Genomic DNA, 19983 nt, shown 5'->3' on the forward strand with positions numbered 1-19983 from the left:
TACCAATCTTATATGACCAGAAACTGGCAGGAGAAGTATAGCTCTCTACAGGGGGAGGTCCTGTGACACACCCCTAGGCCCTCCTTCCTCATGAATACAGTAATGAGGGAGGGTCCCAAGAGTAAGATAAAAAAGGGCACAGACCCAGGTGCCAGCTAACTCATATTGTGGGGCATCCATGTTCTTTTGGATTGTGAGTTCACTGTTTCTAACTCAGCCTCAGGAGGGCACAAGATCCCGGTAACGTTTCTCTGTGTTTTTATCCCCTTTATTTTATTTACTGTTTGTACATGTCTCTTTTGTAATATTCTTTTAATGCACTGTTTACTGTTGTAATATTAAATATAAAATGTAATAAGTTATGTCCTTCGGCTCTATATCAATGTACCTTGTATGACTGCTCAGGCCTAGAAGTGTACTAATGGTTTGGTTGTGTGCATGCTATTAGTTAGTGGACTGTCAGTAGGACAGTGTATATGTAAATTAACCGTGGCTGTTGGTGTGTGTGTGTGGAAGTAGTAGAACTATCCCTCACTGCAGTAGGAAAGTTTATGTATGAAATAGTCGGGTAATTGGGTTTCTATCGCCTGTTAATGATAGATGGTGGCAGCGAATAGTTGTATTTGGGGCGGTGTTTTGTTTGGGGGTGCTTGATGTTAGTCTAACCTGTGTGAAAGGTGACTGCGTGTAACCCCTTGTTCCCCGTCCCGGTGTCAGGCGCGTCTTGGGAGTGACGTCTCCGTGACACTATCTACTTAATTTTTCAGGATTCATTGAGGCCTGGCATGGTGCCGAGAGACTGATGAATTGCTAATGAGGTGCCGTTATTTAAAAAGGGATCCCGTTCTCAGCCTGAAAACTATAGGCCTGTTAGTCTAACATCAGTAGTAGGAGAGCTTTTGGAAGGAGTAATAAGGGATAGGATAGTTGAATACATTGCAAATCACTATACTATCCGTTTGTGCCAGCATGGTTTTATGCGTAATAGATCTTGCCAGACTAATTTAATTGCATTTTATGAGGAGGTGAGCAGGAACTTCGATGCTGGAATGGCACTGGATGTCATCTACTTAGATTTTGTTAAAGCGTTTTATACAGTACCTCACAGAAAGTTAATTATATAATTGAGGAATATTGGCCTAAAACTTAATATTTGGAGATGGGCATACAAAGTACTGTTTCTTTTTTTCTGATGATACTAAATTGTGCAAAACTATAAGTTCAATGCAGGATGCTGCCACTTTGCAGAACGAGTTGATAAAATTAGAAACTGGGCAGCAAACTGGAAAATGAGGTTTAATGTTGACAACTGCAAAGTTATGCACTTTGGTAGAAATAGTGTAAATGCAAGTTGTACACTAAATGGTAGTGTGTTATCCTTAATTGAGAAGGATCTGGGGTTTAGTACATAACAAGTTGTCTAATTCCAGGCAGTGTCATTCTGTGGCTACTAAAGCAAATAAAGTGCTGTCTTGTATAAAAAAGGGCATTGACTCAAGGGATGAAAACATAATTTCTCCTCTTTATAGGTCCCTGGTAAGGCCTCACCTTGAGTATGCAGTGCAGTTTTGGGCTCCAGTCCTTAAAGGAAAATGCAAGTTAAAATTTAAAAAGCATACTGCCCTTAGACTTACTTTTAGTTTATATTAACCTTTCCTTGTCCTTTAAGAAGGATATTAATTAGCTGGAGAGAGTGCAGAGACGTGCAACTAAACTGGTAAAGGGGATGGAAGATTTAAGCTATGAGGTTAGACTGTCAGGGTTGGGGTTGTTTTCTCTGGAAAAAAGGTGATTACTCTGTACAAATACATTAGAGGGGATTATAGGCAGATAGGGAATGTTCTTTTTTTCCCATAAAAACAACCAGCGCACCAGTGTAGGTGGGTTTTCACGGTGAGGGCAATGAGGTTGTGGAATGTTGTAATGGCAGATTCTGTTAATGCCTATAAGTGGTGCTCGGATGAGTTCTTGAACAAGCATAGTATCCAAGGCTATTGTGATACTAAAATCTACAGTTAGTATCAATGTTGGTATATATAGTTTATGTATGTGAGTGTATATATAAATCAGTAATGGTTAATGTGTGTGCTGGGTTTACTTGGAAGGGTTGAACTTGATGGTCTTTTGTCAACCTTATGTAACTATGTAAAATATTGACTTTACCATATTTCTCACTGGCTGTGACAACACGCTTAATTCCAAGAAGTCAAAAAGTGGCCCTAAAACTTGGACCTTCAATACTATGTCATACCCCTCAAAGCTAAGACAGAAAGGTGCAGTTCTTCACCACTGTACAAGCTGCCTCCGTGTGGTTGAAATGTTAATGGCCTGTTCATGAATAGACACTGGTAAGCTGTAACTTTTAGTACTAACAAGCCCAATCTCCACCACAACCACACTTCTATGTTGGACACACTAAGCACAAATCATTTCAAGCCAGAGGAACAACCATGGTTTGCGCAGAACGACTAACCACAGCCCTCAAGGGCCAGAACTCTGTAGACCAGTCCTGTCAAGTAATTATTTTCTCCTAAGTCATGGGTCAGTTCCACTCTTGTTGGGTTCATATGGTTCATTTGGGTTCATATAGGAATAGGGATTTTGTTTGTGTTTTTAGTCAATGTTTGGTGACATTGATTACAGAGACTTCTGCCTTATACTGCCTAAGCTAGGTGTTAGGCTTGACACAAAACCTACAATACTTGACATAAAACAGCCAAATTAGCTGGAATGGGTGAGGACTGAACTGCCTATTAAAAGTAGGGCAGAGTACTTGAAGCAATTTAAGGCTAAAATCATAAATCCACCTTACTGGTTTTAAAGTACTAAACCATAAAAAACCATGGATTGGCTGGGCTTTTCATTTCCCATACTCCATCCACTCTTGTGGGGTGTCAGTTCTAATAGACAGAACTGTTCCACTAAAATCATTGATGTTAAAACTGATGTGCAAAACAGATACATCTTTATATACTGTGTGTGATATACTCAGCACTGTAGGTGGTCTCTTCCCATTGTGATCTTCTACAATGTGTTGCTTGCAGCTTCCTCTGCATGTTGAAATGCTAAAAGCCAATATGTACATCCCCCTATACATATACTTTTATACAAGACTTTACTAAATATATTTGTTAATACCCCAAGACAACAGTTATTGCCGCTGGCAACAACACAGTACTGTGTGAACCAAAGGAGAGCATGTTTATGAATCCCCCCTCTAATTTGGGACCCCTTTTGTCTAAAATTGGTCTAGGTTGAGGCATGGACCTAGACAATTTAGAATCTACAGATTGCCAGTCCAGACCTGATGGGAAGGGACTGTAGTGATTGGTTAGTTCATGTTGAGCAAACCAGACAAGTCAGTCAAGATGTTGGTTTTAAAATTACTGTATAGCAGCTGGCCTGGGTACAGGGGTAACCCACCTCCCTCCCTACCCCATACAATACACGTCCTTCTGAGCTGACCATTTGAAGGTCAGAAGAATATTTTCAGCAGCTTAAAATAATACACTGATGCCTTCTGCAAAATGGTTTCTTTGTCTTGTGGTTCACGAGATGATCCCAAATTTGCAGAGGCGTCTGATGGTTTGGCCCCTGATGGCTCTGATTGCTGCATTTTCCTCTGCAGAGTTCCAACTTGATCTGCAGATTCCTGAAATTTTCTCTCAAGAACTGTAATGATCTGGGTAAGTTTCCACTCCTTCTCCACAAGTTTCCTCACCTGAGCGCATAGAACCTGTACTTGGTTTTCAAACTCTTCAGTTTGCTGATTCTTTTTCAAAACAACCCAGCTCAGTATTGCAATGCCAATAATAAGCAAAGCAATGATCAAAAACAGATTCAGTTTTGGGCTGTCTGTGTTCCTCTTGGCATGGGATGGCAATTCAGCTCGCTGATGCCTTCTCCTTCTTAGCATCATCGTTACTGTTCTCTCCGTTATTCGCATTGTCTCAATTTCTCTTATTGGATTCATTTCTGAGAAGAAAAAATAAAAAAAATTTAGTAACTATAGGATGGTGATGCATTCTCTATTATCCTGGCAATATCCTGATCAACTATCATATATCCAGTATCTATTTATATTACTTTACACAAACAATTTCATCTTTAAATCGCTGGTGAAAAACATATGTAGAACTGCGTTTTCTGAAGACACCCAAAGTTGCCTCACGAGGAAACAGGTTTCCAGATACGGGATCACATAGCTCTATATATATTTCTATATTAAAACTTTATTATTCCCTTCCCCAAATGTAACAAAACACAAAAAAGTTTCCCAGGCGGCATGTCAACCAATAAGATATTTGCATTTTTCTTTCTGGTTATAAAGGTGAGATCTGTAGCAAATATTGCACCTTTTATTACAGAAGTACCATATCTATGGTGTTCATCTACTGTGTCTTGTTTCTCTAATCTGTATCAGTTTGCTATTTATTAGAAGTAGTATTAGCAGTACTGGTTTGGGACCTGTTATCCAGAATGTTGAGAGACCTTGGGTTTTCTGGATAAGGGATAATTTGGATCTGCATACCTTAAGGGCTCTGGCACACGGGGAGATTAGTCGCCCGTGACAAATCTCCCTGTTCGCGGGCGACAAATCTCCCTGTTCGCGGGCGACTAATCTCCCCGAGTTGCCATCCCACCGGCGAAAATTAAGTCGCCGGTGGGATGGCACACGCCGCTCAGGCGATTTCGCAACTTGGCAACTCGGGGAGATTAGTCGTCCGCGAACAGGGAGATTTGTCGCGGGCGACTAATCTCCCCATGTGCCAGAGCCCTAAGTCTGTTAGAAATAACTGAAATATTAAATAAACACAATAGGATTGGTTTGCCTTCAGTTCTGATTAATTATATCTTAGGTACAAGGAACTGCTTTACTGTTTACAGAGAAATTATTTTTAAAAATGTAAATTAATTTATTAAAATGAAGTCTCTAGGAGACGGCCTTCCAGTAATTCACAGCTGGATAATAAATCCTGTACCTGTATATATCTATCCACCTATTTATCATATACCTATTTACAGTGGTGCCCCCTTCCTGATTTCTTATTCTTTTGCATGTTTGTCACACTTAAATGTTTCTGCTCATCAAAAACCGTTAACTATTAGTCAAAGATAACATAATTGAACACAAAATGCAGTTTTTAAATGAAGGTTTACGTTATTAAGGGAGAAAAAAAACTCCAAATCTACATGGCCCTGTGTGAAAAAGTGATTGCCCCCCTTGTTAAAAAATAACTTAACTGTGGTTTATCATACCTGAGTTCAATTTCTGTAGTCACCCCCAGGCCTGATTACTGCCACACTTGTTTCAATCAAGAAATCACTTAAATAGGAGCTACCTGACACAGAGAAGTAGACCAAAAGCACCTCAAAAGCTAGACATCATGCCAAAATCCAAATAAATTGAGGAACAAATGAAAACAAAAGTAATTGAGATCTATCAGTCTGGTAAAGGTTATAAAGCCATTTCTAAAGCTTTGGGACTCCAGCGAACCACAGTGAGAGCCATTATCCACAAATGGCAAAAACATGGAACAGTGGTGAACCTTCCCAGGAGTGGCCGGCCGACCAAAATTACCCCAAGAGCGCAGAGACAGCTCATCCGAGAGGCCACAAAAGACCCCAGGACAACATCTAAAGAACTGCAGGCCTCACTTGCCTCAATTAAGGTCAGTGTTCACGACTCCACCATAAGAAAGAGACTGGGCAAAAACGGCCTGCATGGCAGATTTCCAAGGCGCAAACCACTTTTAAGCAAAAAGAAAGGCTCGTCTCACTTTTGCTAAAAAACATCTCAATGATTGCCAAGACTTTTGTGAAAATACCTTGTGTACCGACGAGACAAAAGTTGAACTTTTTGGAAGGTGCGTGTCCCGTTACATCTGGCGTAAAAGTACCACAGCATTTCAGAAAAAGAACATCATACCAACAGTAAAATATGGTGGTGGTAGTGTGATGGTCTGGGGTTGTTTTGCTGCTTCAGGACCTGGAAGGCTTGCTGTGATAGATGGAACCATGAATTCTACTGTCTACCAAAAAATCCTGAAGGAGAATGTCCGGCCATCTGTTCGTCAACTCAAGCTGAAGCGATCTTGGGTGCTGCAGCAGGACAATGACCCAAACACACCAGCAAATCCACCTCTGAATGGCTGAAGAAAAACAAAATGAAGACTTTGGAGTGGCCTAGTCAAAGTCCTGACCTGAATCCTATTGAGATGTTGTGGCATGACCTTAAAAAGGCGGTTCATGCTAGAAAACCCTCAAATAAAGCTGAATTACAATAATTCTGCAAAGATGAGTGGGCCAAAATTCCTCCAGAGCGCTGTAAAAGACTCGTTGCAAGTTATCGCAAACGCTTGATTGCAGTTATTGCTGCTAAGGGTGGCCCAACCAGTTATTAGGTTCAGGGGGCAATTACTTTTTCACACAGGGCCATGTAGGTTTGGATTTTTTTTCTCTCTAAATAATAAAAACCCTAGCTTTTAGTTTAGCAGCTCTCCAGTTTGGAATTTCAGCAGCTGTCTGGTTGCTAGGGTCTTGTTTACATTAGAAACAAGGCAGTGGTGGGAATGAGAGACCGTAATATGAATAGAAGCGGTACTAAATCAAAAGATAAGGAATAAAAAGTAACAATAAAAATAAAATTGTATCCTCAAAGAGAAAAAGGTTTTCGGCTAGCGGGGTCACATGTGGAAGCTGGAAAGATGTAGACAAAGAAGGCAAATAATTAAAAAAAACTATAACAACAAAATAATGAAGACAAATTGCAAAGTTGCTAGGAATAGTACATCCTGTAATATACTAAAATGAATCTTAAAGGTGAACCACCCTTTTAATATAATTTTATTTTTTGGGTTAGTCTTAGCCAGGGCTGCCAACAGAAATCACAGGGCCCCTCACAACAGTGGCCAGGGGCTCCCTAAAACATTTGAGGCCAGGGCCCCCACAAGTTGTAAAAAAAAAAAAGCATTGGTGGCCAGGGGCTCCCTAAAACATTGGTGGCCATGGGGCTCTCTAAACATTGGTGGCCAGGGGGTAAGGGTTGCATTGGTGCCATCGGTGTTCAGTGGAACTTACCTTTAAAGTTCATTGGCGGCTTTTTCAGCTTCTCCGTTGGTTTCATCGGCTCTTCAGTGGTTTCAGGCATCTCCAGCAGCTTCTTCGGGCTCCTCAGGCAGTTTTGGGCCCCTCCGGCACAATCCTTCCTTGAAGATGCCTTCCAAGTTCTGTCTCCATGGCCAGAAGGCCCTCTTATACTATTGCACCCTGTGTGCACTGACCAACCGGATTATGCTAAATTTTAAGAAGGACAGTGCCCACAATTGATTAAGGGGGGCCTGAGCTAAACAACTGTAGCACAGCCAGGCCCCCTTAAAAGTGAAACTCCTCCGGGCCTGGGATGACTGTGCCCCCTGATGGTGGCTCTGGTCTAAGCCTCAGCTGCATGGTGCTCCTCGTTTTCTATCTTTGCCTTCTGGATTGCTGATTTACAACATTTGTTATAGTGTAGTTTTTAAACGCCTTCTTTGTTTTCCTTCCTTCCTTCCTTGTTATTAACTTCTTTACTTTCGAATTATGCCACATAGGGTGATTCTTAACACTTCTACATTTACTTCTTAAGGGAATAAATTGAGGACAGTAACGATTTAATATAATTTTAAACAATATTTCTGCTCTGTGTTGTTAGCAGAAACCATAATCACCCAATCTATTCTCAGAAAGACAGCCATTAAGGAGTTACAATTTGCTTATCTAAACTTCAGGGTCTTTATTACCCCAGTGCATATTTGGTTTTTGCACTATACATTAAATGAGATAATATTATGGTCACTATTACCCAGGGGTTCAACCACTTGCACATTTGCTATACAGGTCCTTCTCAAAAAATTAGCATATTGTGATAAAGTTCATTATTTTCTGTAATGTACTGATAAACATTAGACTTTCATATATTTTAGATTCATTACACACAACTGAAGTAGTTCAAGCCTTTTAGTGTTTTAATATTGATGACTTTGGCATACAGCTCATGAAAACCCAAAACTCCTATCTCAAAAAATTAGCATATCATGAAAAGGTTCTCAAAACGAGCTATTAACCTAATCATCTGAATCAACTAATTAACTCTAAACACCTGCAAAAGATTCCTGAGGCTTTTAAAAACTCCCAGCCTGGTTCATTACTCAAAACCGCAATCATGGGTAAGACTGGCGACCTGACTGCTGTCCAGAAGGCCATCATTGACACCCTCAAGCAAGTGGGTAAGACACAGAAAGAAATTTCTGAACGAATAGGCTGTTCCCAGAGTGCTGTATCAAGGCACCTCAGTGGGAAGTCTGTGGGAAGGAAAAAGTTTGGCAGAAAACGCTGCACAACGAGAAGAGGTGACCGGGCCCTCAGGAAGATTGTGGAGAAGGACCGATTCCAGACCTTGGACCTGAGTCTGGAGTAGAAACATCCAGAGCCACCGTGTACAGGCGTGTGCAGGAAATGGGCTACAGGTGCCGCATTCCCCAGGTCAAGCCACTTTTGAACCAGAAACAGCGGCAGAAGCGCCTGACCTGGGCTACAGAGAAGCAGCACTGGACTGTTGCTCAGTGGTCCAAAGTACTTTTTTCGGATGAAAGCAAATTTTGCATGTCATTCGGAAATCAAGGTGCCAGAGTCTGGAGGAAGACTGGGGAGAGGGAAATGCCAAAATGCCTGAAGTCCAGTGTCAAGTACCCACAGTCAGTGATGGTCTGGGGTGCCATATCAGCTGCTGGTGTTCGTCCTCTGTGTTTTATCAAGGGCAGGGTCAATGCAGCTAGCTATCAGGAGATTTTGGAGCATGTCATGCTTTTATCTGCTGAAAAGCTTTATAGAGATGAAGATTTCATTTTTCAGCACGACCTGGCACCTGCTCACAGTGCCAAAACCACTGGTAAATGGTTTACTGACCATGGTATTACTGTGCTCAATTGGCCTGCCAACTCTCCTGACCTGAACCCCATAGAGAATCTGTGGGATATTGTGAAGAGAAAGTTGAGACACAAGACCCAACACTCTGGATGAGCTTAAGGCCGCTATTGAAGCATCCTGGGCCTCCATAACCCCTCAGCAGTGCCACAGGCTGATTGCCTCCATGCCACGCCGCATTGAAGCAGTCATTTCTGCAAAAGGATTCCCAACCAAGTATTGAGTGCATAACTGAACATAATTATTTGAAGGTTGATTTTTTTTTTGTATTAAAAACACTTTTCTTTTATTGGTCGGATGAAATATGCTAATTTTTTGAAATAGGAGTTTTGGGTTTTCATGAGCTGTATGCCAAAGTCATCAATATTAAAACACTAAAAGGCTTGAACTACTTCAGTTGTGTGTAATGAATCTAAAATATATGAAAGTCTAATGTTTATCAGTACATTACAGAAAATAATGAACTTTATCACAATATGCTTTTTTGAGAAGGACCTGTATATTCTGGGTCGTTAGAGATCACTAGATCCAGTACATGGTTACTGGTTAGCTTCTTAACAACCTCTGACATAAAATTGTCATGCAACAATTATCTTTATTTGCCCCAAACTAGCAGCCTTTTCTATTTGCAACAGGAGCTGGGCCTCTTCTTCACTTACATTAGGGGTTCTATTGCATACTCCTTCAATTAATCTGCTGGACTTTTTACTATCTCTTTACTTGATGGATATCTTTTTTAAAACTCATCTGCTGTGTGATATAAAATAGGGCTCATTTACATTGCCCTATGCAGTGTGCAAAGTGCAAAAAAAGGCCACATCAGTCATTTTTTTGCTCACTGTGTGAGGCATTGTACAAATAGCCACAGGCCTCTGCAGTCTGTAATGGAATCTGGTATAAGGACATTGCTCTCTTCACTAGAGTGCTGGATTTTTCATCCAGTAGTCAGTGTAGAGCACAGTGGTCAGGGGGGCTGAAGTGCTTCCTAAATAAACAATAAGGGGTGCACTTTTGCACATGCCCCCCATGGTAATAAATGACCACTTATAACTCCAGCAGTCATACATTTATATGTATATATACACATACATAAGTATATAGGTGCTGTCAGGATGTGTTATTACAGGGAAAAGTCTTCTTGTTTAGGTAAGTTAACATTTGTACATGTTTGTGGTCTAGATATGATATTAATTAGATACAATAAGATTTTTACCCACCTATTGCAATCAGTGGAATGCCATCAAAAACATCTTACAGAACCATCAGCATATTCTTAGAACAGATCCTAAATTACAGGAATGCATAAGATCTTATCCACAATTAACATCAAGAAGAGGCCTAAATCTAAAAGATCTGCTAGGCTTTAGGAAACGTTTATATTGTCAGAACTGCTCCTAGATATGTGCCAGTGGGGATTAGGGGATATATCTGATATGTGATAGATGTCTCTGAGAGGTTATAGACAATCACCTTTATCCACAATTGATGCTGTTGGCTATGAGTGCTGATAAAGCTATAGTGACAATGGGCAATAGGAAGATGCATCTGAACAGTATTAAGCTGGCCTTACACGTAGCCATTGGTCGCACGAAAGATCGTTGCCATCCTCCACTGACGTTCAGGGCTGAATCATCAGATATGGAGGTAGAAACAATAGAAATTCTACCTCCTTCTGCCAATTCAGCCCTGAACATAGATTTTGCTCGGGTGCCATCAAAATCTTATAACTTGCCGGTCGACGAGTTGACCGATATCTGCAGCCTTTTACAATATCAGTCGCCTCGTTGATCCGCTATGGTCGGCTACTCTACAAGAATACTGAACAGATCCACCAAACAGTGGCGTAACTATATATACAGCATATCAGCTAGATATATATATATATATATATATATATATATATTGGCTGTACCATAGTCTCCCCTCCCCATCCCCTCTCTTACTGTTACATTAGAGGCGTGGCGCAGGCTGGGAGGTGCGGCGTGAGCAGCCCGGTAGAGGGGGTGGGAAAGGAGGGACTGTTTGCATTAAATTATGACACTGTAGCCAAATACCCTAATTGTCTCTTTTCCCCCTCCATGGTTTTTATGTTTTTCACTTGTAGCTGAATGGTCTGTTTCAGGGAATTCAGCTCAATAATTAGTGATGCATACAATATAGAGGATATGTGGAGAGCTGCAATAAGGTTATTTTAAAATGTAACTATTGTATTACTATTATTATTTAGTATTAATAAACATGGCCTCCATGTTGACTGTGATTTTATAAGACTTAAGGGGTCATTGATCATGTTTGTGCAACATATACTTAATTCACATATGGTTGTTTCGCTTATATTTTCCCCTAAACAGTTCAGTTTTGCAGTGCTGTGCCTTTCTTTCTTCTTTTTGCGATTTGCTGTGAAACGGTCATTGCGTATAAAAATTTGGAAGTGGCACGCAAATGAAAGAGATTCTGGTTTGCGCGAACATGGCCACTGTGCATGTTTGTTGTGCGCAAATATAGCACCAAATTTCACTTTGCAAATATAAATTTGGAATTTTCCAAATCTGCTTAGCGCATTTTTTTTTCACGCCACCAAAGTTGTGGTACAATTCGAACACAGAGTGTGAGCGTAAATGGCGAAATGTATTGTGAATAGAAATTTGCACTTATGTTTGCCCATTTAATGCAGTCATTGAAAGGAAAAATATATTTACTGTGCGAATAATTCTAAGCTGCACAAACTTTATAAATGAGCCCCATTAAATTTAGTTTTGACTAGGAAAATGAGGAATTTTATAAGAATTGGTGTACTTAATTTTCTGTGATCTGTCTGTAGGTCAGAAGTTCCCTGCCATGTTTCCCTATAGCTGGAGCCATGGACAAGTTTCTGCTGAGACACCTACAAAAAGCTTCCCAACAACGCTCATTAGTTCTCTACCAGGCAGCACAAGGGCAAACACAGCAACGCTTGATTTTAGTACTTGCAATGGAGCCATTCGCAAAGAGCTGATTCTTGCTGGATCCGGTTGATCAATGCTATTTAGTTGTGATGAGCGAATTTGTCACATTTTGCTTTATCAAAAAATTCACAAAAATGGGAAACGCCAAAAAACATATTGAAGACTATAGGTTTTTGTCTCATGATTTTTTTTTGTCACAGAGGCATTTTTGATGCGGAAACTGGTTCTATCTAAAACTACTAGGAATGCACCGAATCCAGGAATTTTGTACAGGTTCAGCCAAGATTCAGCCTTTTTCCGCAGGATTCGGATTTGGACGCATCCATTCCGATGGACCCAATCCTAAAAATCATATGACTTTTTGTTATATAAACTAGGAATATAAACTGAAAATTCTTCAGCCCTTCCTTACCCTAAGTTGCATAAGCAAATTCAGATTTGGTTCTGGAAAGGATTTGGGGTTCAGTCGGATCCTAAAATAGTAGATTCGCTGCAGCCCCACAAACTAAAGTGGAGTCTATTTGCATTTTTTTTCTTTTGCAAAACCTTTTCCCCCACTTTCGGGCTACCATTTAATTATTTTTCCATATTTTTCGTCTTGTTGACTGTAGTGATGAAACTGAACAAATCTGTCGCCTTTCTTTCACTTTCTTTTAACTTTCACTCAGCATGCATGTTGAGTGCATAAAATGCTTATTTAAAAAAGAAATGCACAAACCTGTGTCTCAGATGTAATATAAGAGCCCTTATATAGGCAGAATGTATCGCTATTCCTTTAACAGATAACCCTAAGGCTCACAGCCCATGGGGTGCTTTCAAGCCATCCACAATCTGCCCCCTTACACCTGCAATTTATATGAATGGACAACTCCAGTACTAGCAATTTTCAGCCCAAATATACTCAAGCAAATCTGCCGCCTTTCTTTCACTTTGTGCCATAATTTGCTGTATTGCACTGGAGTCAATGGGAAGGTGAAAATACACTGTTGTTTTGCTCTTATTACTAATACACACATGCCCAACATTGTTAGATGACCTCCTGTTCATGTTATTCATGTTACAACTAGTGATGAGTAAATCTGTCCCATTTAGCTTCGCCAAATGTGCAAAACTACGGAAAAATTTGCGAAACGCGGGTGTCGCATATCCATTTTTTTTTTGATGTGCACAACTTTTTTGACGTGACTGCGCCTATTTATATGCAACTGCGCATAATTTGAAGTGACTTTTTTAATGCAACCACAAATTTTTCCGCCGAAGTTTCGCAAAACAATTTGCCAATGGCAAAATGAGGAAATTTGCTGTGAATCCATGCCTGACGAAAAAATTTGCTCATCACTAGTTACAACTGCTTTTTCAATAGAAAAAAAAGGCTGCCATGTTGCAAACTTCTTAAAAACATGTCTGCGATTTTTGACATTGCTTCTGGTGGACTTGAAATTTTATCGCCTACTAAACTAAGTAATTCTTTGAAATTAGACTAATCCCTGATTGGTTGCTAAAGGTTCCTGCCCAGGTGCAAATTTGCCCAGTCTTTATAAATGACCCTTACTGGTATTTTTGTATGCATTTAGAAATGCATGCTGAGAGCATAAAACGCTTATTTAAATAAATGCGGAAACTTGTGTCTCAGATGTAATATAAGAGCCCTCATATAGGCAGAATATATCACCATTCCTTTAACAGATAAGCGTACTGGTCACAGCCCATGGGGTGCTTTTAAGACAGCCAAAATCTGCCCCCAATTACACCTCCAATTTATTTGAATGGAAAGCACTTGACAGCGGCAGTAATAGCAATATTCAGCCCAAATATTCTTTATCCAATTGAAGACAATGAAATTAGCCTGAAAGCTATTTATGGGTGCTTCAGGGTTGTTTTTACCATAGGGTTAGGCTAGTACTTTGCCTCAGAAAGCACAAACCAAAAGGTCTGGGACACAAAGATAATATGTAGAATGTGCCAAAAGGGGGTTTAAATCTGGAATCATGATACTATATGTTTAATAAGCAATTGCTTACTATTTTATTTATCTGAGTTATTCATTCACGGTTTGTTAATATTTTAAAGGCAAGATCTCAAATCCCTTACTGAGCTTAGGCATTAACAGGGTTAAGAAAGTAAATAATGAATGTAAAGGTCAAGTTAAGTTTCCAAGGGCTATGGTACATAGGGGCAGATATCAGGCATTTTGTCCACTGATTTTGGGCACATTCAGAGGTATTCACTGCTGAAGTCCTGTCTGGCCTTGGGCAGGTACCAAACATAATGTATAGTGTTGTTTAGCTTTATTCTTTGTTGAGTTTTAGTTTTCCTTTATACAGTATTATTAAACTTGAACGTACAGGGCAGTGTTAGAAGTGATGATTAGTGCAATATTTTTAACTAATGTGCTCTCCACTCTTAGAATTTCCCCCTCTTTTTTCCTCTGTATTTCTTTTTAAATCCCTGGCCTCAAAAATGATCTACTAAATGAAATACACTTTGGGGAAAAAAAGTGTATTTTTAGCTTTAAAATAATAAATATGCAAAACACCTACAGTTTGCCTGTTCTCCCCAAGCTTGTATGGGATTCCATCGGGTTTCCTTTCAAAACAAACGTATTTGCACTTACTAATTTTTGACCCTGCTGCAGTTGTGGTAGGGTGCTAAGTCCCCGACAGCCTGGGACAAAAGTTCACACTTTATAGAATAGACACAAGCATGTCATCGTTTCAATGGGGAATCCCATCCCTGCCATTTAAATATTTTATTGTATGTTATACTGTGCAAACACTGCATGGCATGCACCTTTCCAATGTGATATGCAAAAGAATTGACCAATGAGAATTCTTATTCCCACCATCTTGTTGTTCAGTGCTGGGAAAACTGCAGTGTTTGCCAGTCCTTTTTATTCTCTGCCCTGGTGGCTCTGGCACTTGAAACAATGTCACACAAGCCAGCAGACTTAGACAGACCTGTCTTGCTGGAGGAGACTGGCTTTTGTAACATTGTTTAAAAAGGTCAGAACCAGAAGTTAAAGGAACAGTAACACCAAAAAATTCAAGTGTATAAAAGAAATTCCAATATAATGTACTGCTGCTCTGCACTGGTACAACTGGTGTGTTTGCCTCAGAAACACTACTATGGTTTATATAAAGAATGCAGCTGTGTAGCCATGGGGGCAGCCATTCAAAGGAGAAAAGGCACAGGCACATAGCAGATAACAGATAAAACACTATTATATTCTACAGAGCTTATCCGTTATCTGCTATGTAACCTGTGCCTTTTCTCCTTTTTTCCAGCTTGAATGGCTGCCCCCGGGGCTACACAGCAGCTTATTTATATAAACTATAGTAGAGTTACTGTAGCAAATACACAACTTTTACCAGTGCAGGGCAACAGTACATTATATTTCTTTTACTTTAAAACTCTTTAATTTTTTGGTGTTACTGTTCCTTTAAGCAAATACTGCTTTCAATAGCAATTACACTTACAAGTAACCTTTAAAGCACTTACGATTTTTAACATTGGAAAGTTGCTTAGAATTATGTTTTCTTTTAATAGACAAAATTATTTTTTGGGTTGACATGTCCTTTAAACAGAACTGTTGAATTGAAAGCCTGTTATTAGTAGTCTGAAACTGCCAAGCACTAAAAATAAAATATTCATGTAAATTGAAAAGCTCAGAGGACCATTTTGATTAAGTCTACATCAAATATGTTTTGGGGTTTAGATCCCCTGTAAGTAAATGTTTTGGTAATGAACATATGTGTATTGTCTCTCTACAACAGCATGGTAGCTCCCAGTTGTTCGTATTAAAGGAACAGTAACACCAAAAAATGAAATTGTTTTAAAGTAATGGGAATATAACGTACTGTTGCCCTGCACTGGTAAAACTGGGGTGTTTGCTTCAGGAACACTACTATAGTTTATATAAATGAGCTGCTGTGTAGCCATGGGGGCAGCCATTCAAGCTGGAAAAAAGGAGAAAAGGCACAGGTTACATAGCAGATAACAGATAAGATACCATTGTATTCTACAGGGTTTATCTGTTAGCAGCTATATAACCTGTGTCTTTTCTTCTTTAGAATGGCTGCCCCCGTGGCTACACACCAGGGTTTATATAACCCTAATAATGTTTCTGAAGCAAACACAAAACTTTTACCAGTGCAGGGCAGCAGTACATTATAGTTTAATTTCTTTGAAATATATACATTTTTTGGTGTTACTGTTCCTTTAAGTAGAAACTTGGTTTAATAATTACCTTGCCAATAGGTTCTCTCCCTTTCAGCTTTGTTTCTTGCATTTAAGCAAACTATGTTACTTCTGCATATCCACCAGAGAATCAAAGCATTCACAACCTATTGATCACTGGGTGGAAATTCTAAAAATGTGGTTCATGAGTCAGGGGTGGACCAGTTCATTCACTGTAAAGTATAACCAACATTTTTTACTTGCTAACTGCATTTTTCTACCCATAGGGTCTCTTGCACTGGGTCAGAATTGGGCTGCTTTGGAAATACCGTAAAGAGAGCTCTCTGCAACGCCGTGTTCAGCACAACCCCTGGCCCATAGCTGTTTCAGACAGATTTATGACAAAGAGTACAAATTAAAGAGCCACTGTACATTGTAGTATTCCTTCAGACTTCTGCTTGGTACAAGGAATTACATGTACAGGCCCTGAATACATTAATGGGATTGTTCAGAGAATGCAGACTTGGCATTTCTGGTATATTTGGCAATTTCCAACTACCAGTGCTTCCAAAAATACCACACATCCTAGGCCACTAGGCAACAGCCCTGCTAGCTCCTTGTGGCCCTTCAAGTTAAGCTGGCTATACCCACAAACTGCCCTTGCAAAAGAGCAGATCTTTCATCAATATGCCTACCTTGAGGTGGGCAATAATGGGCTGACCGGATCGTTTGGCTGCTATGCGGGCAGTCAGATCAAGGACCACCTTAATGTACCAATGCCATCCTTGAACCAATTGGAAAATCACACCTGTCTGATCAACATCTGTCTGATTTTGAGCTGGATATCTGTTGGGTAGGCCCATTAGATGGACCCACACATGGGCAGATAAGCTGCCCAATCTGTCTAAAAGAGCCAAATCAGCAGTATAAATCTACATATGTATGGCCAACGTTTAAGGAATGAGGGTGTTCTCGATCAATCTACAGGCACTTCACTACCTTTCAGTATAACGTTTCACATAACACAGATTGTTCGAGTCGTAAGAAATGGCAATGCACACAATAGTATAGAAAGGTATATTTAAACATAACTTGCATTTTATAAAGCTCTGGTACCTTAGCTACTATATTAAAATATGATCACCAACTGCAACCATCCTAATGTTTTTCTTTGAAGTAACACAATGTGTACACATTTCTGTTATTTTGCCCTTCACACATTTGTAATCTTCAATAAACATCTGTAAAATTTTTTCCAGTAATTTGCGTCACATACTTTCTTTATCTTTGTAACATGTGATGAGTAAATAAAACATTATGTCAAGCCAATGCTTAGTACAGTCCTTAGTATCACTTATGGCTGTCTAAGCAGCAGCCCTCTAGCTCTTGATAATCTACAAATCTCAGCCCCTCCACTAGATGGAAAGAAATTGAATCCAACAATAGCTGCAAGTGACATATTTGCTGGACCATCCCTGGTATAACTACCCAGAAAATCTTTGGTTAAATGAGGCAAATTTGTTTAAATTAGTAGGTATGAGCTAAGCTGAACTGCACCTAACACATACTGCCTAAAACAGCAGTAAATGGCTTTTTACAGTCCATCACAATTGTTCCATACAGGAGCTTCTTGCCCTTGAGGCTTTGCATATTGTAATTGTGTATATATTTATATATATATATACTATAAATGAAGGTTGTGAACATTAAACATTTGTTAAGGCAGCAAAAACATGAAGGCACTATGGTCTTATAATATGGCTTAATATTCCCATAAAAGATGGGAAAATAAGACAAAGATTGTCACTGCAATTAAAAAATAGTTAAAGCTGTTTTCTCCTCTTGTAATGGGAAGAAATCTATGGGTCACATGATCATCCATCAAATATTTTTTTTCTGCTCATGTGACCATATCATGAGATAATGATTTTTCTGTTATATGCATCTCTTTGGTCCAAAACCTGGAAAGTTGAGGTTTCACACTGGAGGGCACAGTTGTGTTTATAATTTCAACTTGTTTCTTTGCTTCCTTGTGATACACAGACAGCAGTTCTCCTCCCCCTAACTCTTCTGTTAGGAAAAAACACATGGGAAGGTCTGTTTACTGTTTTCTGGGGAACAATATCGCAGAAGATCCTCAGCTCATTTAAAGTTTTTTTGTGCTTGCCCTTTTGTAATATATTCAGATTGTTACTGAAAGGCACTGGTTAAAGCAATAGCCCTTTGCATATGTAGTCTGCCTATACTGTCAATGGCAATCCAGGGGTCAGGCCAGCAGACCCATGCGGGAGACTTTAGCAGAAAGAAATGTGTGTAACAGGAATACAACAGGCTTTGGGCAAGTGTGCAAATCCAGAGCCTGAAAAAAGAGGAAAAAGATGCAAATTACAAATATTGTAAATGGCAGGAATATCTACCAGCACATCCAGATGAGCACAATGGTTCTTCTTGCATTGAACTACAATTCCACATTCCTCTGCCTGCAGATATGGTGAAAACAATTAGGAAAATAAACACAGGGTGGTGTTGTCACAGGCCTGAGCTTTTTCCTAGTTGGGGATTTGGCTAGGTCGTTAGCACTGGGATTACACAACACACAGATTTTTCCAAAAGTCATTTATTTTCCCGTAAATGAGAGAATGGTTGTGGACCCTACCCATTCCTCACATACCTCTGAAATCTATTATGTGAGGGGGAGGGGGGTCAGGTCAGAGGGGTATAAATTATTCTAGGACTAAGTATTAATAGTAATACTAACATTAAAAAAACAAATAATTTTACTGAGTGTTAATTCAGGCAATTGATATTTACATATGGCTTACATGGTACTTTCATGGGTGCAGATGATTAAAGGTAAAAATAACAGCAGGAAGAACATGCTACCAAAGAAGTGTATTAGTGGGGTAATTAACCACCTATTAAACAGCAGAAACTTATAGGGGGGGGCAGGTTTTTTTTTTATATAATATTATAATATTTACAGGAAGGTGAAGTCCTAAACTGCCATAGTATTGAAAAGAAAATACAGTATATTACAGCAAAAAAAAAAAATATGGAAGTTTGGCAGAATTAGTAGGAATAGTATCTAAACACAACATTGGTGTAAAATGAAAATAGTGAGATGGGCACAAAACTAAATCAAATATGGGACTACTAGGAACTAAAAAAGTAAAATATGCAAGTGAATGTCATAAAACATGTGTATTTGGATAAGGGATTGGGTTTTCAGATATTGCTAGGAAAATGGATACTGAGAGCTTGTGCATGGCCAGCAGACATTAGGGAACTCAATTTTTGGAACTCGATCACAATTTGCAAAATTGAGCCCTTGCAGGCACTACTCACAAAGGTACCTGCTTCAATACATGTTCCTTAGGAATTTGCGATGAATGCCAATACACCTGCTCTGGTGAATTGCATGTATTCAAGGGAACTATGTTATTACCTACAGCCTCAGCCTGCCAATAATTACAGGGTTCTCTTAGCAGATTCTATCCACAGCTAACGCCAAACACTCATGCAGAGTTATCACCATTGTGACTACAAAAAACACGCTCCTTAACTTCTGGGAATTTTACTTGAACATACACTTAACTTGTGGCCATATTGGTGCATCAGAAACAAATTGCAGTAGACACCACTTAATTGTAATAATAGCAAAAATTATGGAAAACATGCTGTGTTGTGCTTAAAAAAACAAAACAAAAAAAAATGGCAGTTTGTATCTATACTTTGCACTTTCTCATTGTACTCATTTGTAAACAAGATCTATATTGGGAAGTGGACACTTTCAGGAGAATGAAAAAGCAGTTTACATATTTTGAACAGCCTAATGATCTGGGGCATCAATGAGGGGGAATGTAAATTGCTCTGAAGGTGTGGAAATGTTGGGCCTGGCAGA

At 39.5% G+C, this 19983-nt stretch overlaps 1 protein-coding gene and 1 long non-coding RNA gene across 2 annotated transcripts in view; one reads left to right on the top strand and one right to left on the bottom strand.

Moving 5' to 3' along the window:
- LOC105947670 lies at window positions 1–17344 on the top strand. Its single transcript, XR_001924472.2, has 2 exons — window positions 1–240; window positions 16370–17344. It is a non-coding gene; the product is annotated as an uncharacterized LOC105947670 (long non-coding RNA).
- The window catches only part of sntb2 (syntrophin, beta 2 (dystrophin-associated protein A1, 59kDa, basic component 2)), a 13713-nt gene continuing 10874 nt past the window's right edge, over window positions 17145–19983 (bottom strand). Inside the window, exon 7 of the mRNA NM_001127021.1 lies at window positions 17145–18441. Coding sequence (NP_001120493.1) covers window positions 18349–18441 — 93 coding nt within the window. The 3' untranslated portion in view covers window positions 17145–18348. The remainder of the gene's footprint in view (window positions 18442–19983) is intronic.

The sequence above is a fragment of the Xenopus tropicalis genome, chromosome 4, assembly GCF_000004195.4.
Source record: "Xenopus tropicalis strain Nigerian chromosome 4, UCB_Xtro_10.0, whole genome shotgun sequence".
NCBI classification, from domain to species: domain Eukaryota; kingdom Metazoa; phylum Chordata; class Amphibia; order Anura; family Pipidae; genus Xenopus; species Xenopus tropicalis.